General features: G+C 49.4%; 2 protein-coding genes across 2 annotated transcripts; both read right to left on the reverse strand.

Annotated features, from left to right (window-relative positions):
- Window positions 1-12,839: 12,839 nt before the first annotated feature.
- LOC136523186 (chlorophyll a-b binding protein, chloroplastic) lies at window positions 12,840-14,035 on the reverse strand. Its single transcript, XM_066516956.1, has 2 exons — window positions 13,827-14,035; window positions 12,840-13,735 (listed from the first exon to the last, which is right to left on the reverse strand). The coding sequence occupies exons 1-2, from the start codon at window positions 13,955-13,957 to the stop codon at window positions 13,084-13,086; spliced, it is 783 nt and encodes a 260-aa protein (XP_066373053.1). The 5' UTR covers window positions 13,958-14,035; the 3' UTR covers window positions 12,840-13,083.
- Window positions 14,036-14,939: 904 nt separating this feature from the next.
- On the reverse strand, window positions 14,940-16,199 carry LOC136538671 (uncharacterized). Its single transcript, XM_066530632.1, has one exon. It carries the CDS (start codon window positions 16,197-16,199, stop codon window positions 14,940-14,942), a length of 1,260 nt encoding a protein of 419 aa, XP_066386729.1.
- Window positions 16,200-16,224: the final 25 nt, after the last annotated feature.

A 16,224-nucleotide genomic window follows, 5' to 3' on the forward strand; every position in this document is an offset into this window, starting at 1 on the left:
AGAACTCCACCCAACAGGCTCCCCCTTCCACAGGGTTATCCTAGGAGCGTAGGCATACCCACTCGGGCAGATCAACCTACCTGTCACATTTGGCAACTGAGCCAACTTCGCTCGGAGGTCCTTACCTTCGAAGTGGTGGACTTCCCAGGGTCCTACCACACCATCTTGGGGCAGCCATGCTACACCAAATTCATGGCAATCCCCAACTACACCTACCTCAAGCTAAAGATCACCATGAGTAGTGCCTTCTCGCACGCCTTCATGTGCGACCGCGAGAATTTTGAGCTTGCCACCACGGTCATCAACTTGTTCGAGCTCCCGTAGCTCGGGGAGTCGTCGACCCCAGCAGTCCTGGACTGCAACAAACCAACCTCCTCGACGGCCTTCCGCCCACTCAAGGAGACCAAGGCGGTGGGGATCGACCCCACTGACCCAACCAAGATGGTGCGGATCGGGACCCAGCTCCTAGGCAAATAGGAATGCGAGCTCGTCGACTTCCTGCGTGCCAATCGTGATGTCTTCACATGGAAGCCTTCTGACATGCTAGGCATACTGCGGGACATCGCCGAGCATGCACTGTGCTCATCCCAGTCTTGAAGCCCGCTAAGCAACACCTACGTCGCTTCGATGGCGAGAGGCATAGGGCCATAGGTGAAGAGATCGCCAAACTCCTGGCAGCTGGATTCATCAGAGAGGTATTCCACTCTGACTAGCTTACCAATCATGTTCTTATTAAAAAGAAGACTGGGAAATGGAGAATGTGCGTTGATTATACTAGCCTCAACAAAGCGTGTCCAAAGGATCACTTTCCTTTGCCACGCATAGACCAGATAGTCGACTCCACCTCAGGTTGCGAGATCCTCTCCTTTCTAGATGCCTACTCGGGCTATCACCAGATCATGATGAAAGAGTCCGATTAGCTCGCAACCTCATTCATCATCCCGTATGGTTCGTACTGCTATGTAACCATGCCCTTCGGCCTAAAGAACACTGGTGGCACCTACCAAAGGTGCATGCAGCAATGCTTCGATGGCCAAATTGACCCGCTCGACCAGCCTGATCAGGCCAAGTGGCCGAAACCAACAATCGTCATCTATGTTGATGACATAGTGGTCAAAACGGCTCAGGCTTGCGACCTGATCGCAAACTTGGCTGCAACATTCGTGAACCTCTGAAGGTTCAACATCAGATTGAATCCTGAGAAATGTGTTTTTAGGGTTCCGAAGGGGAAGCTGCTATGATACATTGTGTCCGAGCGTGGCATCGGGGCCAACCCCGAAAAGATCACATCCATCTTCAACAAAGACCCTATACACAACATCAAGGGCGTGCAAAGGCTCACCGGCTGTCTGGCTGCCCTGAGCTGATGCATCTCCTGGCTCGGTGAACGGGGGATGCCACTCTAATAGCTCCTCAAAAAGACAGACGCCTTCATCTGGACTAAGGAAGCTTAGTAGGCTCTAGAGAGCCTCAAAGCGTCCCTAACATGGGCCCTGATCCTCGTTGCTCCCAAAGGGGGAGAACCCCTCCTCCTCTATGTTGTGGCAAGCAACCATGTGGTGAGCACCGCCCTGGTCGTCGAAAGGGAGGAGCCGGGACACCACCTTAAGGTCCAGCGGCCCATATACTTCGTCGGGGAGGTACTCACCGACCCCAAGGTCCAGTACCCCTAGGTGCAGAAACTCCTATACGCCGTGCTGATGGTGACCCAAAAGCTCCTGCACTACTTCACTGACCACGAAGTCACGGTCGTCACTTCATACCCGCTCGGGGACATCATCCGCAACTGCGATGCCGCAGGATGGATCTCCAAGTGGGCACTTGAACTCATGGGCCATGACATCAGGTATATCCCCTATACTGCTATTAAATCTCAGGCTCTCATGAATTTTGGTGCCGAATGGACGGAGGTGCAGCTACCGACCCCGTACATCACCCACGAGTACTGAACAATGTACTTCAACGAGTCCATAATGGCGCCCAGCTCGAGGGCTGGAGTGGTTCTGATCTCCCTAGACAGGAGTAGGCTCCGCTACACCATCCACCTCCACTTCTCGGTCTCAAACAACGCCATGGAATATGAGGCCCTCATCAACGGGTTGCGCATCGCCATCGAGCTCAGCGCTACGCGACTCTATGTCCGCAGTGACTCGGAGTTGGTCATTGACTAGGTCATGAAGGAGTCCCCCTGCAAAAGCCCCCTCATGGCAGCATACTGCCAGGAGGTGTGCAAGCTCGAGGACAAATTCCAAGGGATCGAGTTGCATCACGTCCCCTAAAAGGACAATGATGCCACTGATTTTCTCATGAAATTGGCCCCCAGGTGGGATCCATCTCTGAATGGGATCTTCATCAACGATCTCCATGAGCCATCTGCCCATGTCCTGGAAGGTCCGATCCAAACACACCCCAATGCCAAGCTAGCACCCGGGGGCTCCGACCCCGACGCCAAGCCGGCGCTCGAGGGCTCCAACCCTAGTGCCTCCGTGATGACATCACCCACTGACGTCACCGTGTTGGCACTCGATCAAATCGACTGGCGAACGCCGCTACTCGCCTACCTCCTCGAAGAGCTTCTCCCACCCGAAAGGACTGAAGCCCAATGGATCGCTCGACGTGCCAAGACCTTCATCATGCTCGATGACGAACTCTACAAATGGTGTCCATTAGGGGTGCTCATGAAGTGCATCCCTACCAACCAGGGGAAGCAGGTCCTCCTCGAGGTCCATGCCGGGATCTACGGACATCACATGGCCCCAAGGTCGCTGGTCGGAAAAGCCTTTTGCCAAGGTTTTTACTGGCCCACCATACTACGAGATGTAGAGGAGGTCGTCCATAGGTGTGAGGGATGCTAATTCTATGCTCGACAAACTCATTTGCCGACACAGGAACTTCAAACCATCCCCATCACCTGGCCATTCACAGTCTGGGGCCTCGACATGGTAGGATACCTCAAAAAGGGCCCAGGCGACTTCACTCACCTACTCGTAGCGGTCGACAAGTTCACTAAGTGGATAGAGGCTAAGCCCATCACCAACATCCGCTCGGAAGAGGCGGTCAAATTCTTCCTCGACATCATCTACCGGTTCGACATTTCTAACTGCATCATCACTGACCACGAGACTAACTTCACAGGGAAGAAGTTCCTAGACTTTAGTGATGGATACGGCATTAGGATCGATTGGGCCTCGATCGAACACCCACGTACCAATGGTCAGGTCGAGCGCGCCAATGGCATGGTCCTCCAAGGACTTAAGCCACGCATCTTCGACCGACTCAATAAGTATGCCGAGCGATGGGTTGCAGAGGTCCCAGTGATCCTCTGGAGCCTGAGAACAACCCCAAACTGATCCACAGGGTTCACATCCTTCTTCCTGGCCTACGAAACCGAAGCAGTGCTACCCTCTGACCTCGACCACGGCGCCCCAAGAGTGAAGGCTTTCGACCACGACCGAGCCACAGAGGCTCAGCAAGACGCAGTCGACCTGCTCGAGGAGGCCCACGAGGCAACCATCATCCACTCTGCTCACTACCAGCAAACTCTCCGCAGGTACCACGAAAGGAAGATCAGGGGGAGGATCCTTGAAGTCGGTGATCTCGTACTCCAGAGGACCCAATCAACAAAGGAGAAACACAAACTCTCTTCACCATAGGAAGGACCCTATATGGTGACCGAGGTGATCCAACCGGGTGCCTACTGACTAAAGGATGACAACGGCAATGTTCTCCCCAACACTTGGAACATTGAACAGCTATGTCGTTTCCCCCCCCCTAAATTCGGTCTTACCGCTTTTATTCAACACTTGCTCCTGTAAAGCACCCTAGTCCGAACACTTTCAGCTCGGGTCGCTCGGAGGCTCCATGAGGGTACAATACTAAATACTACCTCTCTTTTACTATCACATGGTAAAAACTTTGTCCCCAAACAAAAGCGCATTCCATTCCTTTGATTACCCTACATGACTTTGTTCTTACTCCCAACCGAATGCACCTCGCCACAGCCTACGGTTACGAGGAGCCAAGCCCCGCGGGCCATGCCCAGGTTCTTAAAAGCTGCAGCCTACGGAACAAATGGGCAGGTGTGAAAAAGAAAGGATAAAAATAAAGCTATGCTAGGATAAAAAACAAGGAATGGATAGTGATTCTATCACAAAAACAGAACTGATGTATTCATTGATACAAAAACTGTTCACACAGGGGCTCCCCTGTGAACTTAACGATTACATTTACTAACTACTTCTACTCCAAATACTACTGTGGCTGCTCAGTGGCATCAGCTGATGCCAAAGGAGAGGCCATGGTACATGCCGCCGGACATAACCACTGCCACAAGGGCCCCGCCCGGTTCTGCTCCCTTGACTTCGGTGAGCGCAATGGGTACCTCAAGGGCGTCGCACCCATAGATGCTTAGCAGAAGAGCATGGAGCTCTTGACCTTCTCATGCAGTCGAGGTAGCTCCTAGGCAGGGCCGCTACCCACCGAGGTATGGCCACCATGGCTGGAAGATATCTCATCAAACTTTATGAACTGGCTAACCTGAGCAGCTGCATGGAGGAAACCTCCCACTAGCGTAGTCCCAGGCGTCTTCCTCTCCAACAAAGCTCGCCTAGAGAAGACTCGCTAGGAGGACTCCACTTACGGCTCCATCCCAATGAAAGCCTTGTAGACGGTGATGAAGCCGATGACGTATGGTACCCTCCAGTGCGCCACCTCCTTTGGCAGAACCAGCCCCTTCTCGGCGAAGGCGACCACACCATCTCATCTACATTGGGGGACCTCCAACTCGACATCGTGCTCTAGAATCATGAATGGGTTTATGAGTTCTCTTTTCCTTCTCCCTTCCCCTATTTAAAAAAAGGCGGAGTAGTTGAGGAAAGGCGAAAGGATTGGGGCAAGAAACCCTCCCCCTTCCCCCATTCAATGCAGACGGGAAACGACGGGACACGCCCTGACCGATGGGACGCACACTGCCCGATGGAACGACACCTGGTCAGACGGGACGTGGCCTAGGTATGTCCCACCACTATCGCATGACTGGGCATGAGAAACAAAGCGCCACCACACGTAGGCGGCCCTCCACCTTCCTAAGCAGAACTTGGAAAGGCCCAACTACGGGATCTCCTCTAGGAGAGACCAACGGGCTTCCTGAGTCGATCGGACGGCTTAGGCAAACATCAAGAGATAGGTAAGGAGCAGAGGGACGCCCCATGTGGGCCATGCTGACTCCATCATGAACGACAAGCACGGATCCTGGTTGAACATTTCCGATTAGAGCTCTTCAAACCCCGTCACTCGAGTCATCAAGGTAACATTACCAACCCCCACTCTTTCTTTATAATCATTCATACATCCATACATGCATTCATTCATTCCATACACCCACGCCCCCCAGACGATTCTACCTAAATCACCCGGGGGCTCGAGGGCTAAAGCATTGCATACGCAGTCAAATAAATCACAACGCTCCGTGTTGCGTCACGATGCGGTAGTTGCCTCATTCAACATGAGCAACAACCAACCGGGGTTCAAAGGCCGGCCCACGAAGGGCTCGAGGCCGCCTCGTGTCAAACAGAGCCAGGGGAGAAAACACAGATGAGCCCCGAGCGGCCCTCGCCTGGTCTGCCCCAAAGCAGATAGGGCCATCTCAACCTTCTCGTTCGATCCTAAACCTCGCCAAACCCACAGAATCTCGATCGAGGAGAGGCCAGCAGGCCACCTAGGTTGATCTCTAGAATGACCTAGGCATCTACCGGGTTGCAGGTTAAGGAGCAGTGGAGTGCCACATGAGGGCTATGACGACCCTGTCAAGAACAACGGACCCGAACTTCACTCGATCATACCCATTAGCGAGCTCATCGAGTGCGTCACTCGAGCCCGAGCCACCGAGTGCTGTGATGAGCGTGCCGGCGCAGATGGCAGCTAGTTCTGCCGCCGTTGTCGTAGCTCCTCCCCATGCTCTTGTGCGAGCGCGAGGGCCCCCGCATGAGGGTCTGGAGGGGTTTGAGTCTGCAAGGATTCCGCTACCACCGGCGGCTATCCCGGAGCGTCCGCCATGGTGCACTTTCGAGATGGACGGTGGCTAGGTGCCACGTTGCTGATGCTGGAGCCATCGCTCTCAACCTCATCATCTAGGAGCTCGTGGAAAGTGGTGGGAGCATAGCTCGCCATTCCCATGAATTCGGACATAAGAGGGGGCGGTGCCAGCGCCCTTCGAAGCCCTCGAGCGTACGTGTCTGTGGGAGACACGAGGCCATAGGGGAACTGGTCATACAGTGGTTGCGGTGCAGACAATGGGGTTCCTCCGGATAATTGGCGGAAGATAGTAAACAACGAGTAAATAACAGCATGTACATTACTCATAGTAGGGTTTGAGCAAAGTGTTTGCTCAGAATGAAGCGTTGGCGCCTTGTCGTTGAAGTCATCGGGTGTCCCAGAGCTGATGGAGGGTGCCCCTCCGACGGACGCCGGAACAAGTGCCTCCTCACGGAGGTGTAGTACGCCAAGCCAGTCGGCGATGAAGTCCAGGCTTCCGAAGAGGAAGGCCTAGGACGGCTCGAAGATGGGTGGAACCCACATCCCAATAGGTGGGAGTGTGGGGAACTCTAGTGAGCCAAAGCGAGTCGTATCACTTGAGCCCGCCATGGTGGAGATGGCAGAAAGATGGACCATCCGATGACCAAAAGTGTGAACGTACAGCGTCTTCCCCACGGACGGTGCCAACTGTCGGTGTAGAAAGTGACCAACATGTAAATATTTGTAGTTTTGTTGTATGTTGTGATCGGATGTGGCCTAGCACTCAATGACATAGGGTTTATACTAGTTTAGGCAATGTGTCCTACGTTCAGTTTGAGTCGGTCGGTGACTTTATTCCTGAGCCAGGTGCTCGAAGTTTGCTGTGGGGTTACAAATAGAAGGGAGAAAGATGGGGGGTGCAAGAGGCCTGGTCGGACTCCAGTCTGAAGGACCAAGAGTGATGGGAGCTCCTACGTGCGCTAAGTGTTTGAGCGTGTGCTCGAGGTTTGAACCTAGTGGTTCTACTGTTGTGTGTGAGTGAACTCTGGGATCTATCTGTTGGGAGAGAGCGCATCCCCTTTTATAGATGAAGGGGACGACCTTACAAGCGAGAGAGAGAGAGAGTATGCATGCTACTAAGTCTTGTTGCCCATGCCATCGGGTACAAGATGATGGTAGGCGCCCATAACACTGTTGTTGTCAGAAGCATGTGGGAGGTTTTACCGTATTCACCATGTATGGTAGATGATGGCGCCCACAACACTGTTGATATCCAAAGGCATGTGGGGGGAGCCTTACCGCGTTTGTCTCGTACGGGAGTTGATGGAGCCCACAACACTATAGGGCAAATGTCGGCGCCCACAACACTGCTTGGGTTCTAGCATGTCTAGAAGGTTGCAGGGTACCCTTCTGACATGTCCTGTCAGTTACTGTCCTACAGGTGTGTAGGGTACGGTCCTCGGTATCGCGGTTGACTTGAGTGCCTTGCCTTGCTTCGTCCGTTTCCTGGTCCTCACCGAGCGGGCGTCCCCGGTCGGTTAGTCCCAGTCGGCTCCGACTACGCTAGTTGGAGAAGAGCTGTAAGAAGGGGTTCTGTGCATCCCTGATTGGAGATGTGGGTCAGAGTCGGAAGCGGTGTTTGGCCAGGCCTTCTGATCGGAGAGACAGGCCAGAGTCGGAAGCAAGTGATGTTCCTCCTTGGCCAGGTCTTCCGGTTGGAGAGGCGGGCCAGAGTCTGAAGCGAGCGTTGTTCCTTTTTAGCGAGGCCTTTTGGTCGAGGATTGGATCGCCCTTCTGGCCTATCGTTTTGGTGTTTGGGCCAGCCCAGGAGTCGTGCATCGTTCGCAATGCTATCTACTAGGCCGAGCCTTTGCTTGGGAAGCCGGTCCATGAGGGACCCTGGGTTTATGAACCCAACAAGTAGGGTGAGCAAGCTCATGAACTTGTATGGTGCAATTGAATGTGCATTTCATATATTTGCTTGCATGGCACAAGTTTTAAATTTCAATATCCATGCTTGTGTGGTGTATGCTAGTTGTAGATTTGAATAATGAAATGAAAAACTAGCATGCATATGTTAAGCAACTAGACTCATGCTCATATTATGAAAACTAGACCCTTACTTCTAATGTTGATCTCACGGGGTATTCTAGTTTTTGTGTATGTCTAGTTACTAATGGTGCTAAGGATGGTATATTGGTGCACTCCGATTGGTATCATGCTTTAAAGGTCCATCTCTTATACCTTAGCATCATTTGGTAGACATTGACTCCTACATTTCCTATCTAAACATATGTGCAAGATACAATCCAAACTCTTAGCACATATGTATGGGGAGCAATTGCTACCATATGGGATTCATAAAACTTGTCCATATCCTTTTACACATGATAAATATGCTTGGGCAAGCAACATGGACTCAATTGAATTTCAATTCATATCTTTGTGAAAGGGTTGTCATCAATTACCAAAAAGGGGGAGATTGAAAGCTCTAGTTTGGTTTTGATGAATTGATAAAACCCTAAGTGCTAACCTAGTTTATCAAAGTGATTATGAGATAGGTGGCATATTTCAAGTGGTGAAGCAAATGAAGATCATGACATGATGATGGTAATGCCATGGTAATGATAAAATGCTTGGACTTGGAAAAGAAGAAATAGAAAAACAAAAAGCTCAAGGCAAAGGTGAAACTTGATAGGAGCTTTTTGGTTTTGGTGATCGAGACACTTAGTGAGTGTGATCATATTTAGGATCGATAGTCGTACTATTAAGAGAGGTGAAACTCGTATCGGAATACGGTTATCAAAGTGCCACTAGATGCTCTAACTCATTGCATATGCATTTAGGATCTAGTGGAAAGCTAACACCCTTGAAAATATTTGTGAAAATATGCTAACACACGTGCACAGGTGATACACTTAGTGGTTGGCACATTTGAGTAAGGGTAAAGAAGTTGGTGAAGTCATAGAGCTCACTGGAGCTGATCGGGCGTAGGACCGGATGCTGATCCTATGCATCTGGTTAGTAATGGATCAGTGGCGCGGTCTTGGTCTTGATGACCAGACTCTGGAGGCGTTGTCGACTGGACGCGGCGAAGGTGAGTCCGGTTACTGCTGACGTATGCTGACGATGAAGGCTTTGGAAAAGGCACGAAGGGACAGAGAAGACCGGACACTGCAATGAGTCCGATCATGGTGGACTGGACGCGTCCGGTCGCGAAAAATCGTCTCTAGAACCTTACTGAAAACGACCGAACTCTAGTGATGGAGCGTCCGGTCACTTTGAGCAGCGTGTCTGATCACAACTTAACACATGGCGCGAAGCAAACTAGCCGTTAAGATCAGGCGCTCTGTATTTGAAGCTGATGACACATGGCGATCATCAGGTGACCGAACGCAGGGGTCCAACGTCCGGTCAACCTGACCGGCGCGTCTGATCGCCCCAACTTTTTAGGGAATAGAGAGCCAATGGCTCTATTCGTGGGGGCTCTCTATTGAAGCCCCATGGCCGACTCAAGCTCACTCGCTTGGCCATTTGCATTGACATAGCAACCTTGTGAGCTTAGCCAAAGCCCTCCCACTCAACTCCATTATTAATTCATCATCTTTGTGAGATTGGGAGAGAATCCAAGTGCATTGCTTGAGTGATTGCATCTAGAGGCACTTGGTGTTCGTGTTTCGCTGTGGGATTCGCTTGTTACTCTTGGTGGTTGCCGCCACCTAGACGACTTAGAGCAGCGAGGATCATCGAGCAGAGGTTGGTAATTGTCTTCGGCTCCGATCGTGGTGATTGTGAGGGGTTCTTGACCTTTCCCCGGTGGAGAGCCAAAAGGTACTCTAGTAGATTGCTCATGGCTTGTGTGATCCTCATCTTATGTTGGTTGTGCGACACCCTATTGAGGATTTGGCGTGTGATGCCAATTAGCGCGTGAACCTCCAGGTGAGTGAATCGCCACAACAAGGACTAGCTTGCCGGCAAGCAAGTGAACCTCGGTAAAAAAATCATTGTGTCATTATTTGATTCCAAGGTGATTGGTCTTCATTGGTATTCATTCTTGTGATTTATTGGTTCATTCCTTGACTCGGCGGTATAACCATCTTGCTCTCTCTCTTTACATTACCGCAAACTAGTTGTCGAACTCTTTAGTGTAGCTAGTCGTGGGAGCTTGTTAGTTTGGTTAGTGTGGCTCTTTAGTTGGTCTTTGAGAGCACACTAACTTAGTATGGTGACATAGCCATTGTGTGGATAGAGACTATAGAAACTAGAATTGTGGTAGGTGGCTTGCATTTTTAGCAGGCTAGCGCAACACTCGCTTCGCCTCATATTTGTCTAACCGGTTTGCTAAGTGTTGTTGTATAAATTTTTAATAGGCTATTCACCCCCCTCTAGCCATTAGGACCTTTCAGTGGGCGACACAAAAGTTTTGGTCAGTGGCACATGTGACCGCACAAACTTTTTAGTGGCTTACAGGTAATTACAATCTTTTATAAGGGTATATAGGTAAATGCCTCTCAGCCTTGGGCCCTTGGCAACTCTACAACTGAAGGTCGAAGCATCCAATTTGGGCCGTAGGCCCTCATCCAGATTTCAGCACTTTTCATCACACTCCAGCCCAACTCTCATTTCCAACCTAACTCAGCCTCCTATGTTCCATTTAGCTGTATTTTATACATAATATATTACCAAGTTTACTAGTATAGTAGTATTCTATTTGTAAACAACATTACTTTAGATTTGTATTTTTTAAATAGCTTTAATTTTTAATTGGTAAATATTTTTCTATCAAATAATTTGCAACAGTTGTATTTGAATGGTGACCCTTCCCACGGCAATAAATCAAACAACCATCCTTCCCACGGGCATATTGCAAAGTCTATCTCAAAGATGCTATATGTTTCATCTCTATATATGTGTGCTCTTCACTTGGTTCATGCATTATCTTTTCATTGTGTTGTTCCTTCTCCACCGAAAATAACTCATCTAACTCAATTGTATTCCTCCTCCTTGTCTGATGGCGACGACAATTATATGGAGCTAATCCTTACTGTATTACACCAAGTAGGCAACACACTCATATCAACCTCTGCATGCTTCACAATGGTTGGATCTGTACCTAGGCGTCATTGCATTCACTGGGACAGAGAAAGTGGCTATCGGAGGTTTTCTGAAAATCCAATATACATCCACATTTTTCTTGTTTTTTATTTGTCCCTTAGATTTAGCATGGCTCGTCCTCTATTTCTTCTCATACTTTGTGCAAAAAAGAGATATATGTGAGCAGCTTGGGTTATCATATTTGCAAAAGATTGTTGTAACATTCATGATGGTTAGTCATGGAGTACCATTCATGACGATTAGTCATGAAGTACCAGCTGATTTTATGATCAATACATTTGTATTGGTGAAAGTATTGTCATAGTGAGTCTTAGAAGGTTTGCCATAGAAGGTTTTATAGAGTGTTTGTCGAAGTGTTTGGAGAGGAGTAACGTAGATCTCCAAATGAGAACGACATTGATAGATTACTTGCAATCGGGGAGTGGAGAGGCTTTCCCACATGTTTGGTACTTTGGATTGCATGCATTGAAAATGGAGGAACCGTCGTTCCGCATGGCAAGTCAATATACTAGGCATGTGCATAAGCCGGCAATAATCATTGAAGCTGTTGTTGCTTAAGATCTTTGGACTTGCCATGTTTTCTTTGGTTTAACAGAGTCACACAATGATACCAATGTTCTTCATTGTTCCTGTCTATTTGCAAAGCTAGCAGAAGAAAATGTCTACAAAGTTAAAATGATAATAATTATACAATGGGTATTACCTTGTAGATGGCATATATCCTCAATGAGCGATGTTTGTGAAGAAAATATCATCTCCCCAAGTCAATAAGAAGAAGAAATATTTTGAAAAGGCATAAGCAGTTAGGAAGGATGTGGAACGAGCCTTTGGAGTTCTCCAATCTTATTTTGTCATTGTTCGTGGACTAGCCCGTCTCTAGGATAAAGAGACACTAAGAGAAATAATGATAACTTATGATGATGTCATCAACATCAAGCACACGAAGCGAAGATAAAGATGAAGACTTCCTCTATGAGGGTGTCAACCAGCTTGTGAGACATACTCCACGTATAGTTTGTAACCATACATAGGAGTTTCATGAATTCAATCTATCACAATATCACAACTGAGGCTACTCACACCCAACCTTTTGAGTTTCATCAGGTTTTGTTGTTACATTTAGATCCTCGATGTTTCCCTTTTGATTTAGACTCAGAACAAGTATACAATATACATAATTATGTACTATGAATACATGCTTGTATGGAAACAATGTAATCAGCTCAGAAGTGGTTGCTATATACTCTCTCCGTCCTGAAATATTGTGCATTATGACTTCTAAAATTTATACTCAAATATAATGCATTCTTTGCAATGATTATGTCTAGATTTGACAAAGTTTGTTCAAAAGGAAACCATGCTTTGAGGAGAAACTCCTCGGGACGAGGAGAGTAATAGTTAAGATATCATAGACTATCACATGGGAGCAAAGGATCGGGAATTCTATTTGGAAAGTCTGGTTCGTTTCATGCCACCTTTGTCATGCAAGCACACTCGCGCCTCTGTCAAGGTACACTAACCAAAGTGCCTCTGCTTTGGCAACCACCTGCGAACCTACTCTGGCACGCCAACGAACACGCGCAATGGGCGAGACCGCGTGAGGAGTCTCCTCTGCCACTAAGACACACGAATGCCATTGCCAGCAATGTAAAACGGAAATCAAACAGTTTTTTTTTTCACCAGACAAACCTCAGGTAATGACGGAAATCGAATGCCAGCAATGACGATGATTGATTGATTGAAAAATGAATATGGTACAGGCCATCGATAGATTCATCCACCGATGATACATGCGTCTGTGCTTAGTTTACATCGATCTCGTACGCCGGCGTGTGCAACTACTACACGCCGGCCTACGACCTCAACAAGTAGAGCACAAGGAAGACCACACTGCTCGCTGGACGGACGGACAGACGGATGGATCTGACGACATGCATGGCGGCTCGATCGGTCAGTTTAGTTGCCGGGGACGAAGTTGGTGGCGTACGCCCAGGCGTTGTTGGCGACGGGGTCGGCGACATGGTCGAAGAGGTTCTCGATGGGGCCCTTGCCGGTGACGATGGCCTGCACGAAGAACCCAAACATGGAGAACATGGCGAGGCGGCCGTTCTTGAGCTCCTTCACCTTGAGCTCCGCCGCGGTGTCCGGGTCGTCGGCGAGCCCCAGCGGGTCAAAGGCGCCGCCCGGGTACACCTTGTCGAGGCCCTCGCCGAGCGGGCCGCCGCCGACGCGGTAGCCCTCGACGAACCCCATGAGCACCACCTGGACCGCCCAGATGGCCAGGATGCTCTGCGCGTGCACCAGGTTCGGGTTGCCCAGGTAGTCCAGCCCGCCCTCCGAGAAGATCTGCGCCCCCGCCTTGAACCACACCGCCTCGCCGAACTTGACGCCGTTCTTGGCCAGGATCTCCGGGAACACGCACCCCAGCGCGCCCAGCATCGCCCACCGCGAGTGGATCACCTCCAGCTCCCGGTTGCGCGCGAACGTCTCCGGGTCCGCGGACAGCCCCGCCGTGTCCCACCCGTAGTCGCCGGGGAACTCGCCGGTTAGGTACGACGGCGTCTGCTCCGAGAACGGGCCAAGGTACTTGGGGCGGTCAGGGCCGTACCTGCATAGCAGGTCATGCATGCATGCATGTCAGTTACTTCTCAGCGAGCTGATTTGACACAAGGGAAGAATGCAGAGCAGAGAGCACGTACCAGATGCTCTGGGGAGCGCTCTTGACGGTGCGGCGCATGGTGATGCGGCCGCCGGCATCGACGCCGGCGGGGCGGGAGACCAGGGCCTGCCCGAGGAAGCTGGTGGTCTGGTGCAGCGCCGACGCGGCCATCGTCGTTCTGTGTGAGCACGGCGCGGCACAGTGGTCAGTGAGAATGTTCGGCTAGCTGAGTGGTGGTGGTGGGAATGACCGGTGTGGGAGAGATCTTTATACGACGGGCCGACGGCTCAACGGTGCGCGGCGCGACTGGTGGACGCGCGGCGCGCCACGTCCGCGCCCAGGCCATTGGCTGCCGCTGCACCTCTGGATATCGCGCGTCGGGGCGACCAATGGCCGGCTGCCGGGTGGAGGCAAAGATCGCCCCGCCCAAATCCAATGCTATCTGGAGTCTGGACCAGACAGCTCGGGCATCACGGTCGTCGTTGCATGTCTTGTTAGGCCAGTCTCAACTACACGATTTTTAAAACGCCACATCAGTTTGAGCGGGATGAAACAATGAATGAAACTAGCCTTTATAATGCAGCGTTTCATTTCACCAATTCCAAAACTAAGTAAAGCATTTAATTGCTGTACAATGATGGGATCATATGCATCGATTGATTATGTAGCCATCCACACATAGAAGTACGATAAAATGGAACTGCATACGATTGTTCAGAGTTCACGTAGCCTTCAGCATTCGCATAGAGCAGTTCAGCATTCACGGGAACTAAGATAGTAAACTAAGATAGATAAAAAAATAGTTCAGATAGCCTAGAGCCTTGCACACAGCCTCTCACTGGTTCTTCTCACAAGACAAATAATCTTCAGTAGTGCAGGATCATATAGCCTTCAGTAGTGCAGTATCAGATAGTCTTCAGCCTTCAGCCTTGCTTTCAGATAACCTTCAGCCTTGCTTTCATCCTGCAGAAACAAAAACAGTTCAGTTAATACAGATCAGTGTAGTTAATTCTTAAGGTAGATAACTAACTACAGTAGATAACCAATATTGCAAAAGATAGTCACAAGTACCAGATATATGTGCACGACCACCAAACTTATTCCAAATATGTTCCACCAAATCATTCTTAAGTCGGCGATGAGCCGATTGATCTCAAATAGAAGTATCTTTTTCTAAAACTCTCTCTAACGGAACATTCTGATCAGGAGAGAATTCCGATTCTTGAACGGTTGATGAACTAGGAGGCACATTTAGATCTAGATTTTCTTCAATAATGTCATTTTCCTTCTCATCTTCAACTATCATATTGTGAAGTACGATGCAAGCTAGCACAACATCACAGAGTACACCTCGGTCATATAGACGAGCTGGTCGTTTTAAGATGCAAAATCGATGCTGCAATACACCAAAGGCTCTCTCGATATCCTTTCTTGCCCCTTCTTGTTCCTGTGCATACAACTTCTCCTTCTCAGTGATAGGGAGTCGTATTGACTTAACGAATACTGCCCATTCAGGGTATATTCCATCAGCAAGAAAATAGCCAGTGTTGTATTGATTCCCATTTACCATGTACTGGACTCTAGGAGCTTGTCCTTTTAGCTCATTGATAAATACAGTAGATTGGTTCAAAACATTAATATCATTGTTAGAACCCGCTACTCCAAAGAATGCATGCCAAATCCAAAGATCACGTGATGCCACAGCCTCAAGAATCAGCGTCGGCACTTTCTGATCACCACGAGTGAACTGACCCTTCCATGCATTTGGGCATCTTTCCCATTGCCAATGCATGCAGTCAATGCTGCCGAACATACCAGGAAAACTTCGTCTTTCACCAAGTTTGAGTAGACGTTCAGTATCTTCCATAGTAGGGCGCCTCATATCTCTCTCACCAAATACATCTCTAACCCCTTTGACAAAATTCTTCATCGCCTCCATTGCGGTAGTCTCTCCTATCTTCAAGTATTCATCTAGTTCATCTACAGAACTGCTAGTAACCAATTGGCGAATAGCTGCAGTACACTTCTGTAGTGGACTGAGCCCTTGCCGATTAATAGCATCAACCCTTTGAGTAAAATAATCGGACCATTGGCCTAAGGCCTCAACGATGCGTAGAAAAAGTGGCCTAGACATACGAAATCTTCGGCGAAAAATATTTGAAGGATAAAGAGGATTTTCTGAGAAATAATCATTAACTAGTTTTTGATGTGCTTCCTCTCGTGGCCTCTTGATGTGCTTCCTCGGACGGAATCGATGGTCAGAAGCCTCTTGTTGTAGACATTCGATGGTGTAGTGTACGACCACCGTGGCTTCATTGAGAACATCATCTATGATCTGACCCTCGGCAAGGAACTCATCCAACGAGTACAGAGGATGTTGACTTCCATCAGGGTTGTCATTTTCCTCAGACATCCTCAAAGCTGTGCACTATAATGAG

This window comes from Miscanthus floridulus, chromosome 2, assembly GCF_019320115.1.
Source record: "Miscanthus floridulus cultivar M001 chromosome 2, ASM1932011v1, whole genome shotgun sequence".
Classification (NCBI taxonomy): Eukaryota; Viridiplantae; Streptophyta; class Magnoliopsida; order Poales; family Poaceae; genus Miscanthus; species Miscanthus floridulus.